Source organism: Poecile atricapillus, chromosome Z (assembly GCF_030490865.1).
Source record: "Poecile atricapillus isolate bPoeAtr1 chromosome Z, bPoeAtr1.hap1, whole genome shotgun sequence".
NCBI lineage: Eukaryota > Metazoa > Chordata > Aves > Passeriformes > Paridae > Poecile > Poecile atricapillus.
In genome coordinates this window covers 81,091,222-81,109,639 of record NC_081289.1, presented here as the reverse complement: position 1 = coordinate 81,109,639, position 18,418 = coordinate 81,091,222, and the positions used below count along the sequence as shown (strand labels likewise).

Here is an 18,418-nt window from a genome sequence, read left to right as displayed (position 1 = left end):
TGCAGAATTGGAGCCTTTGACTCCTCAGTATTCATCTCTAAGTAACAGGAGTAGGACCTTTGTATTAACATGGCACGTTGAGAGTAAAAGGATGATGATGATGATGATGATGAATGTTTTGTGCTTAATTTTTGAGATGCTTCATTACTGTATAACACTGCTCTAATGTGAGGATTTAAAGCCTTCCACATCGTGGCAATGCATTTCTCCTCTCCAGAGCCAACCAGTGGACTTAGTGGAGAGACTAAGAAGCACTAGCATATTTTTCTTTTATTTAAATGAGATAATGCCATAGAGATGTGTGGGTTAAGGCCATTTAGAGTCTGCAGCTTTGATATTAAAGTGGTCTTGGGCATTTAAGACAAAATTTCTCAAATTTTTTTCCAAAGTCTCAGGTTGTAAAAATCAATAAATATTCCAACAGAATTTCATATGCACAGAAGCAATCAGGAAGTGGGAATTATTTTCATGAACTCTGTTTGCAAGCATTCTGAATTTTGAAATAATTGTAAAAACATCTTGAATTAGGTTATAGCATGTTGTTGACATTTCCATTTAGTAGAAGCCATTAGTGACTCAGATAGTTTCTATTTTTGCAGCACAACATGGGTTGAGGGCAGGAGGAATGTACTTACAGTATTTCATGATGCATCATTTGTTATATCTGATGTAAAAAAGAGAATGCTGGAGATTTCTTACCTGGATATATTGTGATAAATAAACCACAATTTGATACATTTTCTTGGAAAATATGTTTTTAATGGCAGTGCACTGATACTTACTGGTCATTTATGCATGACCTAGTTGCAAAATTATCTTCATATTGCCTACAAAGAGAGGAAATTTAAGTTTGCAGCCTAGGTTGAAATATAGGTTTACAACCTCTGACACAATATTTCCATACAAGAACTTGTTTCAATTATTCTGCTCTTACTGTTAGCAGAATATTTTAAAGCAGATTTATCATCAGGAAGACATGCTAACCTTGGATCCAAAATGTGGTTTTATTCTAAAAAAGTATAAGAATAAATACACAGTTCTCATCTGACTGTTGTTTACTGTATCATTTGTAAAGTACTGCTTCTTTTACACTTTGAATATTATTGCTCACCTCAAGTTCTCTCTAGGGCCAAAAGTGAGTTACAGACATAACATCTATAAATAACAGATAGACATAATCTGTCTGTTTAGTAGATATGGAATGTATTTTGTCCAGCCTTTTTTTCTGTTCATTGCAAAATTGAAATTAATCTCTTTTGCTTGAGGCTTAGTTTACTGTCATTAGTTGGGGACAGTAAAAGTCATGAATTTTCAGTAGTAGAGAAGCCTTGGGATTTTCAGATGTTTCTGAGATCTTAATCAAAAATGTTACTGATTGCTTGGGAATCAATGAACACACTCCTGAGGAAAATAATATTCACATAGCCCGAATATTATTCACAATGTTTTGTTAAAATACACAGTGATTCATAATGATTATATTTTTATCATAATGTAACATGAGGAATGTCAATATTATCCATTTTTGCTGTATGTAAATGTCTCAGAAATATCTTTTGATTTTTTGATTTGTGCTTTTGAGACAATCTTGCTCACACAAGTAGCTTTTAACACTTAGGTTTTCATTTTGAACTCTCAGCAAGTTAAGCTTTAGCATATTCAAAAGTCTTTGCCAATTCAAGGGTTGTGAATCCATAGCTTTGTAGTCACCAGACACTTTTGTAACAGTATAATAAATTCTGGTTTAAGAGAATTAACTTTGTGCTGATGACAGAAACTCCAGCCTGTAAGATTAATGGAAACAGCATTTCTGAATCCTTGAAGGACTCTAAAGGTGAGAAAAGGGCCTTAAAAACCATCACATTTCACTTCACTTCTACTATTGCCATAATATTATTCTTTGTTAGTGCCAATTAAAATTAAAATTTAACCATGCATGACTGAACAGGAGTTAAGCATTTTTAAAAATACATTGACTAATGTCCAGTCAGACTACTGAGTTTCAAAACCCTGGGTTTTTTGGATCTCTTTCAAACAGAAAAGAGGAAGTACTTCCTTTTATAATACCATGGCAAGACAAGGACACACACTCTCGTATATGCACACATATACAAAAAACGTACTATTCAAGTTACTTCAGAGTTTACTTATTGCCACATGGGACCCTAAATAATAGCAGGAAGAAAAATTAATAATGCTTTGTAAAAAAACCAGCAACTTATTTATGTAGTGTTTCAAGAATTAAAATATTGGTAGTGCAAAATATGAGGAGTAAAGATAGCTGTGCAGATTAGGCATCACAGTCAGTGCTCTGTCTTAATAAAGCAACAGGTTTTGCTTTCCATGCATATATATGTGTAAACTATTTTAAATCATTCTCTTTATAAAAATTATTGTTGCAGGCAGCATTCAGATTTCATTTTCAGCAGTGGAAATATGACATAACAGGACTGGCTGGGGTTTCACTCAGGGCCATGCATTTGAATAGCCAGGATCACAGCCCTGAGGCTACAATGCACATCTTTACAATGCATTTTTGGTAGCAATAAGGAGAAGCTATGTTTTCAGAGGATTGTGTTGATAGCAAAATACATCAATGAAGGCCACCTTGCTCACAGTGAAGGTCTGCATTTTAAAACAGCACTAAAACAAAATAGTCATTGTGTTTTAACAAAGGTCTTAACTATTTATAGCAGGACAGCCAGAACTGCAAAGAATGCTGGATCTCTCAAAACAAACCTGGAGGACACACTATTACTAGGGGCTTCTTCTTTGTAGCTTTTTTTAAAATACAGTCAATGTAAACATTCAGAAACCCAGCCTAATACTTCTTTTTAAAATTCAGACTTGATTTATGACAGCTGCATTGCATCGTTAATCATATATTATCTTTATGGGAGCTTTTTTCTAACATATGTTAATTGGCTGTTTTCTGTGACAAATTATGAGCTCTTACTTTGATGAGGTTCAATTGCAATCATGTTGGAGTTGAGTATGTAGAGTTTCCAGCCCCCACCGGCTTCTTTAACCACTACAAACATCTGCACGTCACTGCCGTGCTGAGTAATGGCAGGATTTGAGTTGATCTGATCTCTGTACTGTTTTTTCCACAGGATATTTTCAGCTCTTTGCAGTAAATCTGTTACAAGGTTCACTGGTTTTAGCAAAAGAGCTAAAACTAATATCTTTTATGGGATTAGTAGAATACAATGAGAAACAATTAATAATATACTGAAATATTTTTTAATATTCAGAAATTTCAATGCCTTATTAGAAATTCTCAACTTTATGGCATTCAAGTTTACTGGTGTCATATAGCATTTCCAGAAGCAAAAATGCTGCCTGCTTTTTGAAGTTAGCTTGTTTTTTTAATTCTTAAATGTAATATTTGCAAGTTTAAAAAAAGAGAAAAAAAATTTTATTTGTGAAGTGGTTGGCCTCACTTTAATTTTTTTAATTTTTACCAAATAAAAAGTGTATTTCCCAGCTCAACAGGAAACATATCTAATTTTGTTTTACATAAACTTGCACATCTTCCTGTTAGTGAAGAAAATTCTGCACTGAAAGTTAGTACCTTTTTTATATTTAGGAAAATCATGCCTACATATATTCAGTATGTAAATTAAGGAAATTCAGAAAAAAAAAAGTAACCCAAATGGAAGTTGCTGCATTTTTTTTTTTATAGTTAATCTTTTGATGATATTTGGACAGCTTGTTGTATTTTATACAGTGATTCATAGGAAATACTGAGACAAAAAATGTGTGCTGTATTTTAATATTTGTATTCAAAGCTGTTCTTAGGGTGAATGTGCAGAAATATGAAATCTTATATATTTTAATAGTGAGAGAGCAGCCTGATCATAAAACTGTGTCAAACAAGATCAATTACACTGCAATTAATTTAGCAGAACACTACACAGCTCAGCTTTGACCTGAACCAAATGGCATTAGATAAATCTGTCCCATTTGTTCTTCAGAGAAACGATGGGGGTTAAATTTCCAAGCAGGTGTCAAAGTTTAGAACAAGAGCCAGATGTGTATGGAAGCTACTTCAGTCTCATGAGAGTGGCTTTAATTCAGCTGTTTCCCTGGAGTACCACACAATCAATGAGCTCCAAATCCTGGGGCTACCTGCCTTTATGTGAAATTATGGAAATATTTCTTCACAGATTATCACTGAATATGTGTGGAAAAATTAGATCAGAAATTAAAAGTAAAAAAGGTTAACCTCAGAATTTACATGAACATCATATTTCTTTGAATTTTGGCAGTGGAGAGGTGACAACCAAGTGGAAATGCTTACAGAAGAGATGTATTACTATAAAAAGAACTTTAAGCAGTGCAAAACTCGGACCATGGATGTTTAATGTGTTTCTCTAGTCACCGCTTGTTGTCAGCAGTATTTTACAAGTGAGCATATGTAGGTCATATGCAGCACAGTGAAGATCATTAAAGACCGATGAATTAAATTAGAGAGAGGCTTGAAAATTAAGATTTTGAATGTGTTGTCCCTATTTCAGAATGTCAGTGAAAGTGAAGTGTCTTGAAATAATCTACAAACGACATTCAGTTCTACTTGCTAATACAAGCTTAGTTGGCTTTAAGAAAATAAAACAAGATAAAGGGACATATACATGTGAAAGACAGGGATTGGTACTTTATTGGATTTTGAGGCTTGTGAGCCATGTGTCTTAATTGGGGCCAGTTGGGATCATTTAATAATTGCTGTCAGAAGATCAAATTTAATTCTCTTTATAAAAAGACCACAGTGGGATAGAGTTAAACAAATTGACATCTGAGATTTCAAATGAACTAAGCTTTAATTAGGTTGATTACGATGCTGTAAGAGAGAGAAGGAAAGAGGAAATTGATGTATCTGCTGTGTACCATAATGGACCTTATATGACAGTACCATCAAATATCTTTATTTCAAGAAGATATACATTAGCATAAAGGAAGATATGGGTACAGCAACAGGCATATATAAATGTGTTAGGTATACAAGGTAACTATAACTTTCTGAAATTAGTGGTTTTAACTATAGGTATGAATATTTTTATGATCATAATATTTACCCTTAACGTTGCTTTTATGCAGTTTTAAATACTCTAAATTATCTTCTTTATTTGTTTACATACTCATTGATTATGCCAGATGAGAATTATAGCCCTCAGAATTTCTCTATTGCATAATATTCACTGTACTTAGAACATTTGCATTAGCAAATCCTCTGATTCCTTACCCCAGATTTCCAACAGAGAAACTGAGTAAAAAATGAAAGTGACATGACATATTTTTGACAGAAAAGGGCAGTGATCCTATTAGACAAACAAAACGCTCATTGAAGATAGAATGGAGACTATCAAGCAAATTCCATTGTATTTTCCTTCTGCAAATTAAGAATATTTTATGTCTGTTTACTGAGATTTGTCAAGGGTGTTGACTTTTTGCATTGGCTATTGTCAAATGCGGTACATTGTATACAAGAAAGAAAGAAAGAAATCCAGCTGCATGTGCTAATGGAGCGGTTATAGCTGAGGTTCTGTAAGCAAGGTGTGATGCTCACTTGTGGCTTTTGTAGTTATACAGAGAAGCAGATGTACCTCTGGTAAACACCATCCTTTCAGTAAAAATTTTGCTTTTAAGAGTCTTGAATTGAGAGCTGTTAGACTCCAATTCTGTGAAAAATTAGAAGACAAAATCCTCATGTGGAAAGTACAAATTAGTTGCTTAGCACAGTTTTCAAAAACTAAATATGAACTATGATGTGGCTGAGCAGCACACTATATTAGACTAGGCTATTTATGTCTTTGCAACTAATGCAGATAAAAACCTGCAGCTCTTTTAGCTCTTTATCATATCAAAACATAACTCCCCAGTGTGTTGTATATCTTACATTTCTCTCTTTCTCTATCTTCATGTGAATATTGTTAGCAGAAATCTATCTATTGTTTGTCTGGTTTTTAACCACTAAGGACAAAAATAAGATTTGTAGAATATCCCAGTAAGTCAGAGCAACACAGACAACTCAACAGACATTTTAAGCCAGTTATTTCTGACAGCTTTTTTTTTTTTCCCATGAGGCATCTTTTTACCTTTTTTACACAGCAAAGTCCTTGTTCTCTTTCCTTTTTTATAAACAGCTTCATCTGTTTATGCATTTTCATAGTTCCAAACCAGTGAGAATCTAGTTTGTATCTTCTAGCATAGAGAGATCCTTCTTGTCAAGATGCAGCCAGGAGGTAGAAAGCAAATAGCTTTAGCCAGTGATTTATGGCAGACTAACACTAACAGATATGGCCACATACTTTATTTCTCGGTAGTCAGAACCTTCCATCTCTCCAATAGATTCTTCATCCTGGACATGCTGAATTGCAGACATGAGGCACAAGGCAATATATGTACAAGGTTTATTTCCTATCAAGTGGACTCTAAATTCTTTGTAATTGTGCTTCATTGCTGTACTGTATTTCTCTTCCCTTCTTTCAGAGCAAATCCATTCTGAATTTGCATGTTTCTGTGTAAACTGTCTGTGTTTTGTATGTTTAACAGCAAGAAACTGTCCTAATTTATGAGCTTTGCCATTAGAAAGGACACATATTGCACAGAGGTAGTTTCTCACTTCTCTGCAGTGAAATGTAGGTGTGGGGTTTCTTTTTTATTATTAGCCTTATTAGGTACCTGACATACATTTCATCTCCTTTTTCTCCTTTGGAAAAAAAAAAATATCTGAGTGGGATTGGAAGATGTTTGAATTGTCATGGTCATTGGGAAGATTGATATATTTCCCTTGCTTTTTTTTTCTCCCCTTCTTCTTCCTTCTCCTCATTTAAAGCCTGCAGCTGTCTCTGGGCAAGCAGTTGCATTCAGGGAGTGTCATAGTTTTTATACCCATATTTATCATATTACCATTCATACAAAAAGAATGAACTGTTATCAGCTTAGCAGCTCTCCACAATGTTGTGCAGTCTACATTTCAGAAGAACTATATTTCATTCCTGACATTTCCGGAAAGGTCAGGAATTAAAGCAAAAAATGTGTTTCTAGAATTGAGTATACAAAAAAGAAAAGCAGAACATCTCTGTGTCTAATAATTCCTCTTTAAGAAGAAATTACCACATGAAGGGTATACTGATTAAATTGCATTAAAAAGCTAATAAAAATACTTAAATATGAGTTATGTGTTAAGTTTTAAGCTTTAAGAAAACCAACTTTTTGTTTCTGTGATAGTATAGTTGAAGCTGAAATGGTCTTACACCACATACAAATTATTTCTAGACAGAGATAATATTTTCCGTCTTCTATAGCTGGAATAAAAGGATCAGTTTGTGGTATACTGAGGAGCCAAGAATTATGCACCATAAAGGTAATTGATTTCTTCCAAAATTGTTAGTCTGCATTCAGTACTAACTCTGTTTACAAAATTTACCTGACTTATTTTTTCAGTATTAGTGGTGGATCTGTTATCATGTTGGTATGAGTTGAAAGGAACAGAAATCAGTAATATTCTCTAAATTTAAAGCCATGTCTGTCTGAGACTCCTTCCATCTTTGGAGAGTCAGTGATGAACTTGGGTGGCTGGTTGCATCACACAAGATCTAATAGCGAGAAACAAATTTAAAAATATCTGAGATATTACAATCAAAATTTTCAAGCCTGAGTAGGTGTTATCATACAGCAAAATTCTATCAAAGAGCTTGAGAGTCTGGTATACAGAGATTCCATGGGATTCCAAAGGTTTGTACAGATTTCATGGAATTTCTGTGGCTTAGGACATCTGTGAAAAGTCTTTATGTTTAATTACTTAATTTCACTGGTAGAAAGCTGAACCATATAAAGGGATATGCTTTAGAGTCATTGTCCATTTTTGGCTTGGGTAGCTAGCCAAATTCAAGATATTATATAGGTTGCTGCAATTAGGTTAGGGAAACTGATAAGTAATTCAAATATTTCCTTAATTCTGTTAATTTACAAAGATTTATTATATCTCTAAATGCAGCAGGGTTGAGAATTGAAGTCCATTATCAGGTATTAATGTTTGAGTTCCCTATCCCATCGCCTGAGCTCTTTCCCGATGTCTCCATATATTCAGCTTCTTCTTATCATCACAAGTTACAAACCTCTACAAAATAATACCAAATAGGGATCTTTACTAAGATTTTTTATTTTTTTTTCAAGTTTTCAGGACTGTAAGATCACAGATGTTATGCTTACCAGCATAATCCTATAACTTCTATCTTTCACCTTCCAGACATTACTCAAATTACTCTTAAAATGGCAACATCATAAGCCACACTTCCAATCCGGGAAAGAATTTTATGCCACCCCAACATATTTATACAGTTTTCCCATCAAGATATTTCCCATCATAAACCTGTAATAGTTTTACTTTCATTCAAGCTTTACCTTGGCAATTTTTTTCACTTTAATTATGTTGGGAAGGATTCCTTTCATTAACCCCTTGACAATGTTTCCGTAGAGTCTGTTTCCTGGTAGAGGTTTTTCTCATAATGAACTTATTTACATCTCGGGGTTTTTTCTCTTAATTTCTACATTCATCTTCCCAGTTTTATGGCAATTTCATCCTCAGTTTTTTCCCCTATTCGACCTCCTTAGATGATCCTTCCTAATTTTCAGCTTAGTCTTTGAGCCAACTACAGCGCTCAGTCATTTATTTGCTTGGTAATTTAAAGACACTTTGGGTTCTTACGATGTTTTGCTCCACTTATTTATGCCACAAAAATACTGTTTCCAAAAGTTTTCTCTTTTCTCTGAAAACTTCCTAAAATTATTCATTTGTAAATGTGTAAGACATTCCTTTTGAGAATTTGATTATAAGGTTTCTGCAATCCAAGTCTTTGTTCCTCCTTGAAGAGACCCTTCCTTAGCCCCTCTATGTAATCCAGGCTAGCTCTGTCGATGGAGGGATTCAGGAGGTCCTTCGAGACCAAGAAAAAGACCAAAAAGGAAGCTGCTTCTCCCCCCGGAGTAACGGAGGATGTTTATTCTGGCTGGATTCCAGGGGAAAAAGAGGCCGGGTTTCTCCTTCCCGGGCTTTTTCAAACCTCGGGAGAGGGGCGGGAGGACATATAACACCAACCAATGGGATAACGTTTCAGGGACAGGGAGGGGAGGGGAAAAACACGTCACAGCTGCTTAGAAGGTCCACACAGAAACTAGGTAACTCCCAGAAATATGCACTCTCCTCACAGAGAAGAAGTCGCAGTGCAACACAAACCTGGAATAGCACAACTCAGCTATGTTGTTAAACTATAAATACACATTATTACAGTGAGAAAAAAGGACTCCTTTGTTGGGTTCCAGAGGATTCTTTGAATGAGAAAAGGATCCTGGATCAGGGTGTATAAAATTTCTCTGGAGCTTGTTGGATGAAGACAAAGGAGATGAGACATGTGTAGTCTTGACAAGTCCATCCATTTTATCCAAAATTTAATTGTCTTCTCTATCCATTCCACCTATTGCTTCTAGACTCATCATTGACCACAGTTTAGACAAACGCTGTCTAGTTGCATGTACCAAGCTCCCTAGCTTTCAGCAAATTATAAGCAGAAAGTAATCAAAAGGGATTAGGAAATCATCCTTTTTTAGAATTAATCCATATTTTCTTCAATAGAGGAAATCCAAAATTGCCTTTCACTGACACTGGCATTACTAAGCACTTGTAACCCAGTTCAGACTATGATTTTATGTTGCATTATACTGTTTTTTTCCAATAATACCTGGAATAATCCCCTGATTCTGAAAAGCTGTTTGGGGGATTTAAGTTCCACAGATTTCCTCATATGAAAACATTAGTAACAAATCTGTACATCTAGATCTAAACAGTCAGAGACTACTTTAAGGTGATGCAATAACAACACTAGAGATCTTACATTTTCCTGTAATAAGCCAACACTCTCCAAAGTCCTTTGTGTTTAAGACTGCTCCCAAAATGTAGCACTAGTATTTTACTTGGTATGTAATATGTCTTTCAATACAAACAGACACAAATCACAGTAGCTCCAAGACCTTTTCAGCTCACAAGGTGCTAAATCTTACCCACTTCACTTGTTGACCACTGAACTGCTTCTTCTTTAGTTCAGTAAATGACCGACTGAATTGGTAAAACACCTTTCATGATATTTTTATGCATCTAGTAATGCATAAAATGCATAAAATTACTAGCTCAAAACTGTCCAGGCTCCTAGATGAATTTGCAGTGGTTCAATTTCCCTACTCCATTTTCAGTGAGGCTCCCATTCCTAGCCACTGTTTCCATTTCAGACCAATTAGTGTGTCCAATTGAATAAACTGTTACGCTTGAAATAACGGTTATCTGAAGTGCCTTATAGATCTTATTCCATATATATTGGTCAGACTCCCATTATGTCTGTCTAGCTGCTAAGGGTACATCATGAACATAATCATAAACATACACCTTTTCTTCAAACTATTTATTTTTTTCTTTCTTTTGGGTGATGGGTATATATGGAAATATATAATAGTTTTAAAATTGACCAATAATAGTTTTAAAATTGACTCTTCACAGGCATATATTTTATACTAACATTTCACTTAATTGTTCTCCTTAAAATTTGCATTAGTGTCTGCATTAATTGCTTTGCAATTTAAATATGCCATTTTAGCAATCTTCAGAAATGTTGTCAATTAGCCAGTTCTTCCTTTCTTCCTCAAGCATAGCAAGCATATCTTACTGGTGTTCAAGCAATCAGTTTTCATCTGGTGTTGCTTCTTGTGGTGCGCTGCTATAAGGAATAAGCTCATCATCTGTGGCAAATTCCATGACCACATGGAAGTATTTTGATCTCCTGTCATTACAAGCATGACCAGGTTTGCTATAGCATGCACGCAATATTCATAAAATCTTCCACCACTGTGCTGGATAGATGTCTGTCAGCACATATTGTGGAGGATAAACTAAAGTCACTCCTTCCCTTTCATATAGACATGGATTGGCTTGGATAGAGACATGGCTACAGACAAGATATTCTGTGACGGCATTAGTCTCTTGAAAAGCAGGGTCTGTGGCACAGTGAAATAGGGCCAGCGTTAGGAAGTATCATCTTCTCTGCTATTTTGTCAATGATGCTTAGTTTGCTCCAAAAATCTTTCCAGGGGAACTTTGCGAAACAAGGAAGTCTTCCACCCATGATGCACAGGTTCTTGCTCTGTGAGATAATTTGGTACTGTATTTGAGTTGTAAGCTACATAGACCACAATTGTCTGAAGCAGTCTTACAAAGTCTTCAGGAGTGTATCATTCCAAATTAAAAAAAACATAAATCACATTCAAAAATATTTTCATGGCTGTTCCAAGGCATAGAAAATAACAGTATTGATGACACCATTAACTTAGCTGCAAGAGAGGAATTTTCTGCAATTCATTGTTACATTGTCATTATACTAGGCATATGTTGAAATGTAAGCAAGCAAACAAATAAGCAAGCAAATAAGGTACAGCTCTGGAAGTTCAGATTTAAAATAAATACATACTACTATCCTTTATACATAAACAAATAAACTAATAAATGGAGTATAAGTTGAAATACTCTTATGAGTCCAGCAGGCACTTTCAAAATCAGTAGAAAAATTAATGAAATATTAATTCAAATCAAATAATTTAAGTTTTATCTTAAAATTCTAAGTAACAATTTACATCTTGAGAATGATTTTGTAGTTTGAAACTTCAAGAATATTTTACTCCTGCCTTGGTTCAGAACTTCATTTCCCTGGAATTATTCTCCATTGTAAATTAAGCTCATGCCATAAATCAGCAGTCAGGTTAGATAACTGAAAAGATAATAAGCCTTGGTAGTTACAGATTAAAAATATTTTCTTTATGTGCTGTTTTTTTGGTTTGATGTACTGTCACTCTAGTAGTCTCTAGTACTTTATCTATTATAATATATCCATTATGGCTTAAATGTTTGTTTTATATTTCCTGTAGCCAAGTGCATGATCTATTGAGAGTTAAATTTAGTAGATTAAAATTAACTCTCTTCCAACCTTTTCATATGGCAGCCTGCCCATAAGATCAAAACACATAAGTGTAGGTTATGTTTAATTTCTAAATCAGAGTGTTGTGGACAGATGTTTGAAAGCTTAAGATGACTCAGATTCATTTTTGCACAGCTTTCTGCCTGGAGAAACATACTGTAGATCATACCATTGCTGCTTTACTGGTATATTGCCATGGTGATGACATATATAATTTTATCATAACCTTCTGATAAGGCCCAAACTGCATCTCTGTTATGACCATGCAACCAAACCACCAGGTAAATGTAAAGAACCACTTCTATCTTTAATGTCATCTGATCTCAGTCAGATAATGTGATAGATAATTATTTTCATCCTTCTCTGCATTTCTTTAAACTATATCCAGCTCAAGGTGACAGACCCAAAATGAGTGATGTCTTCAATTGATATAGTATGCCCAGCTGTTTCTTCACTGTGTAGCTCTTTGTCAATATGTGGAACATAGTCAGTCAGGATTTTACAGAAACTGAGTGACCATTTTATCTAAATGTGTGTCCCTCACTGTCAGTGTTCATGGTTATGTTTTTGCAGCTAATTTTTCATCAGAAAAGTAGATGATGCATTCTTACTCAGTACATTCATATTTTTAGACATTCAAAACTTGTTTGAGAGAACAGTTTTGCATAAAAAAGATTTCATTTCTTTATATATCAAGATAAAAAATGGTAGGAAAAAGGGAACAGCGCTTTTTTCTTTACATCCTGATATCAGCATAATGAAAAAAAATTGTTTTGTTCTTCAGTTGTAACCTAATTAATCGATTCAAAATGTAAGCTGCTTAATGGAACAGGGACGTCTTTATGACAAGTTTTTTACTTTTGTAAAGCAACCATGAAAATGCTATAAACTCTAACACATTTTAACTTGGTTTTTCTATGGCTGCCTTCTTGTTTATAAATTATATATTTTTACTGTTGTGTTTTGAGACTCCTTATTTCTCCTGGTGTAACTGCTCAAAGGATTCTCTGTCTGGGTGTTGCAGCAGATCAGATTCAGACAGTTCTGCTCAGAGAAGGAAGTGGACAGTTTTGGTTCCCATTTTGTACTTCTGGAACAGTTTAGGGAAGGAAGCACCTTTACACCTTTTATTGTTCGTGGTTGCTGACATAATATCCTTCCCTGACTGCTCTGTGCGTGCTTCCTGCCATTCTGTCAAGATTCTTCTGTGCTGCAGAGAAGGGATAGCGGCAGTGCATGTGTGTGTATGTGTGTGCATATGTCTGTGTGTCAGTGTTCAAAAGAGAGACAGGAGCTGTCAAGTGATTTGCTGCATTTCTCCTTAAGTTCTTTTCCCTTCTCAAGAATCAGATCAATCTTCTGTCAGCTACCACTGCCTCTGCCAAATCATATAGTGAACAGAAGACCGCCAAAAATTAAGTTCCTCTTTCTTTAAGCAGTCTGGTTTGTTTTGGTTTTGGTTGTTTGTTGGTTTTTTTACTACTTGGATTTGTAAAAAAAAATGCAGAAAATGATAACAAAATAGCTTTTAACTCCATGTTTCTTTAAATGCAATTTGTTTCCACATGACTATATTATTAAGATGGAAGTTTTCTTTTAGGTGGAGCTCCTTCAACAAAGCTCCTTTTAAGATTCTCTTGGATAGTTGAAGCCTGCAGTACTATTCGACTTTTCTAATCAATCGGCTTTTTTAGTGTTAGTGAAATAACAATTTACCAGTTAACAGGAACTTTAAATACTTAATACTGCAATCCTTGGTTCTGCATAAACTTTCTAAAGGTGCTGAGAGCACTGGTGAAGTCCTCAGCAGCCATGGGGATTTTTTGGTCTCCAGAGTTCTTTACATTCTGTTTGACTTGGAAATTACCAGGTTTTAAAGGTTATAGCCCTTGCATGAGATGACTTGATTTACTTGTCTGAATTTCATTGATTGGGAATCACTCCAGCTATCTTTTTCATGTATGTACAAATGAAATAGATAGAGCTATGAGCTAACACATAGTAAGAATAACACTTGAAGGAGTTAGTGTTGATGGGTGTATGTATCTGTATATATATATATGTGTGTGTGTGTGTGTCTGTGTAAAAGAGTAAGAGAATATATAGGGAATAAGTAGTAACAAGAATACAGGGAAATACCACAGGCATCCAAATTTGTTTTGAGTAGTACTAAGAATAGCAGAAATTGTTGGGTTTTTTTTAAAGGAAATAAATTTGCTAAAAAAATTGAAACATTTTTATTTAAAATTGGTCTAGTAAGCAAAATGCAAACTAGAACATATAGGAAGAAAGACTGGGGTTTTTTTAATCCATGCAAGAAAACTTAACTCACTGCCCATTGAAGCAAATTTATGTTTCTTTGCAAATTATATGTTTCATACAGATGACCTAATTATATGTTTTACAGAAAATTCTCGTGATCAAGTCTTGCATGAATTACTTTAAGATAATTTTGTGTAGATCACAGGAATTTTAAGGTTCTGACTTTAAACTGTCTGTAAAAGCTGTTGTTGTTTTAAGACTGGTCTTAAATGTGGAACTGATACATGTGTGGGAGTGATTCAACATACTGCTCCTCCACTGTGATTCCTATCCTTCCTGGCAGAGTTTTCTCAGTATTAAGTGATTTTTTTTCTGAACTCCCTCAGCATCAGCATCTTCATCTGCAGAGCAGGTCATCTTCACTAACCAGGCACAGCTGCTCTAATCTGCCCACCCTGACCTTCCACCCTGCAGTGAGCAGAAGTTTAGGCAGACAGTGCTGTAATCCAATAGCACCACTGGCTTCAACTGAATGGAAGGAAAGGAAGTTGTTCCACGTGCATTTGCTGTGGATTAGAGTATGGGTTTGCTTCTATAGATAAAGCCTTTTAGACTCTTTTGAGTCCTGCATGTGCATGGGAAACACCATTCTAATTTGTGCTTTTTGTTGGAGGTAAGACTATAGGAAAAACAGGAAACAAACCCAATCCAAGGAAATGTAAAACCGTTTCTAAAAATAGACTGGGTTTGTTTGTCAACACTGAAAATCAGATAAGACTGTCTCCTAACTTTGTTTGGAAAAAAGCTTTTAAAAATACATTTACAAAATAAATTAATTTCAAAGTTTTGGCCTTCTTTTAACTTTTTGTTGTTGTTGCAAATATGGCCAACAACCTTTGTATCTTTTTAAGCAGTTAGAAGCTATTGTTTTCAAAGATAAAAAGCAGAAAAGAATTTTTGCAGTCTATATTTTGTTATATTTGCAATATTAATTGTTCCATGTTCTGTGTTCTTCACTATAGTAATGATATACAAATATGCCCAGAAAATAATATAAAAAGATATTAATGTATAGAAATATAGTAAGTACTATACTTGAGCATTTGTTTTGCCCAACAGATTAATTACATCATAGTGGCGAGCTAGAAAACTCAGACTGCTTATTCGTTAATTTTTTCTTAGCATGATAAAACACTTGAGCAGGTTAAAGTTTAATGTATGCTAAGAAAATCAAAAGAGAATTGAAGATCAGAAGGACTGAGATCTAGCTTTTCTGCCTCAGTAGCTTTGAATCAGAGCCAAATAAAGGATTAAATGACCAGGATATCAGCTTAGTGTTATGTAATATATTGTGAGAATTTATCAGGTCGGCTGAGATACTATAAGTTTAGAATAAATGAGGAAATGCTGGCCTCCATTTTAAATTTACAATTTTTTTTACTTCCAAGACAATATTTTTACTACAGTATGGAGCAAACATAAAAACTTTAAAAGAACATACAAATTCATAATTGTCTGAATTTCTTTTTCCTATTCTGTGTTTCAAAAACCTTTGTGCTATTCTATTAAAATATATAAAATATATAAATGTGGTAAATTAAGATTATAAATGGGAAACTTCTGTCTTTTGCCTTATACTATATTAATTAATTTTTGTATTTTTTTTTTTTTATTTCCATGGACTTCCTTATTGTAAAAATACTTTGGATATGATAGAAATTAATTATGTTGGTTATAACATCTTATGAAATATGTTTTCTGTATTGTGTATTTTTATATACTCTGCATATACCTCCTTAGCTCTGTTTACAGTATTGTAAAGCTCGTGCTTTACTAAATATTGTGAAAATATTTTTCAAAATGTTCTTAAATTGTCATCTGCCTCCATTGTTCTGTTTTTATAAGAAAATTTATGTTTGCAAGTTATAAATCATTTGCAGAACAATTTACAATTTGCCCTTAAATTAAATGAGGGAAAAGTGCTTGGAAATTAGTGTTTTCTTCAAGTATCTTCAGTAATACTTTTATTAATTTATACTCTTAAAGAATAATGTTAAGAACTTTGGATTTAAAGTAGCTGGCAACTATTATATATCAAATAACACTTTAATAAATGTTCATCTTAGTTGCACAATGAGGGAAATTATCACCTCTGCTGCCAAAACACAAAATTGTTTTCCCTTCAGAAATAAATTAGCTGGCCTGCTTAGCATACACAGATACAGAACAGTTCATTAACTCTCTGATTTAGGTAATTTTTCATATTAGAGCTCTGAGTGATATTTAACATTAGAGAAACTTAACCCCATTAAATTTTTCACAATGTGTACTTCAGTCTTTTTCTTTATTTCTTGATATATTTGTGTTTGGTGTTTTCTTTCATAAAAATATAAGCCTTTGAATACAATTTTTTTCTCCATGCATTACTTGCTTTATAGATGCATTAAATTTTCATTATAATTTAGTTCTACACTAAATTATAATGAGGATGCTTAGCCAGCTCCACATAATAACTTTCATCTGGTTATCAATTTCATAATAACATTTGATTTCCTTTCTGCGTTTAGCAGGAACGGATGCAGAGGACTGTGAACTGAGTAGTGCAAGTGCTGAAGAAGGAGGTTTGTTTTGAGGAAACGGGAAAGAGGAATAAAAGAGAAGGGAAAAATACATAATTTTAAGGAAGAAGGAGAGACAAAAAAACGGGGACTATGGGGAGAAAAAAGATTCAGATTACAAGGATTATGGATGAACGTAACAGACAGGTGAGTTGCAAAAATACCTGACTTGAGCACTATATCATATTATAAGATGACTTATTAAATGTGATTAAGTTGATAAATTTGTGCAGCTATGCATATACCAATGTATATGTATATACCAATATATGTGTATATGTATACAAAATGTGTGTTAGACTATCAAAGAAAAAATACTTTTGTAAACAACCTGACACCTCATACACAGTGTTTTCAAGTTCAGTAACATATACAGTTAGGACGCTGAGGAACTTGAGGACTTGATTCTACAAAGACTACAAATTTTACAAAGAATTCTACAAAGACGGCTGTGTGTTCTCTACTCCACGCTTGCTTTGGCTTCAGTCTGGAATGTATGTTGTTAAGCACGTCTGGGAGTAGCTACAGGACACAGGCTTTTAGTACTATATTTTGTAAACTGTTATAATATGAGTTACAATAATATGAGCACTTTCATTTAAATTCAGACATCCCAATTATTTGTGCTCCTTCACCTTTGCAGTGTCTTTATTTTTACCTCTGTCACATAAAAAAGACTGCATCATAAAAAAACTCTCTTCTTTTGCTGTCTGAATTTTAAGAAGAATTTGAGTAGCCTAACACAATGTAAAACTCACATACAATAATTCTAGCATGTTGTAATTATAAAACCAAGTGACCATCACTATTTAGTTAAGACTAAATAGATCCAACAGGAAAGATATATTAATTTTTAAATAAAAATAAATAAATTTATTTATTTTATTTAAATAAAATGGCTAAGGAGCTGTCACATATTATGAACACTGTCTCTGCTGGTTAAAACATGGTCATAAATTCGAGAATTTTCTCCCCTCTTAACACAAAAATAAAATTCAATAACTGATATCTTCAAATGATATCAATGAACATTGCTGCTGTTTACATTTGATGTAAATGAATGGATGTGGATGTTTTGTTGAAACTCTAGATCCACAATTCTGAGAACCTCTCCATATAATTATTTAATACTATGATTAATGTTCTTCATACACCTGGCTGCAATTTAGGAACAATTTTCAGTAGCTGATTTTTAAGAACTTGATACTGCATTTCTATTAATAGACCTATAAATTTCTTCATATATTCCAGGATTTTTTAAGAGGCTGTTAGTGATGGAAGATTTTATAAAACCATAAAAAAAGTCAGTTTAAGCATAACAACAAATTATAGTCCTTAAATATGCTTTCCAAGAACCTTTAAATTTTGTAGTGTTAGTAGTTTTACTAGTATTTAGTTGTGTTTTTCCTAAAGGTTGCCTGTTCTTGTGAGACAAGCTAAAAAACAATAATTCTAAAATACAGAAATGTCATCATATTTATTTTAATTGTCTTATAGCTTAGAGTTGAAATTGGATTTGAA

General features: G+C 33.8%; 1 protein-coding gene across 9 annotated transcripts in view; it reads left to right on the top strand.

Annotated features, from left to right (window-relative positions):
- Positions 1–18,418, top strand: part of MEF2C (myocyte enhancer factor 2C) — a 134,037-nt gene that overhangs the window by 39,963 nt on the left and 75,656 nt on the right. For 8 of the 9 annotated variants that reach the window (XM_058864449.1, XM_058864443.1, XM_058864451.1 and 5 more), the window contains one exon: positions 16,847–17,044. In XM_058864449.1, coding sequence (XP_058720432.1) covers positions 16,991–17,044 — 54 coding nt within the window. In that variant the 5' untranslated portion in view covers positions 16,847–16,990. The remainder of the gene's footprint in view (positions 1–16,846; positions 17,045–18,418) is intronic. The other variant, XM_058864446.1, reaches the window with a different exon arrangement.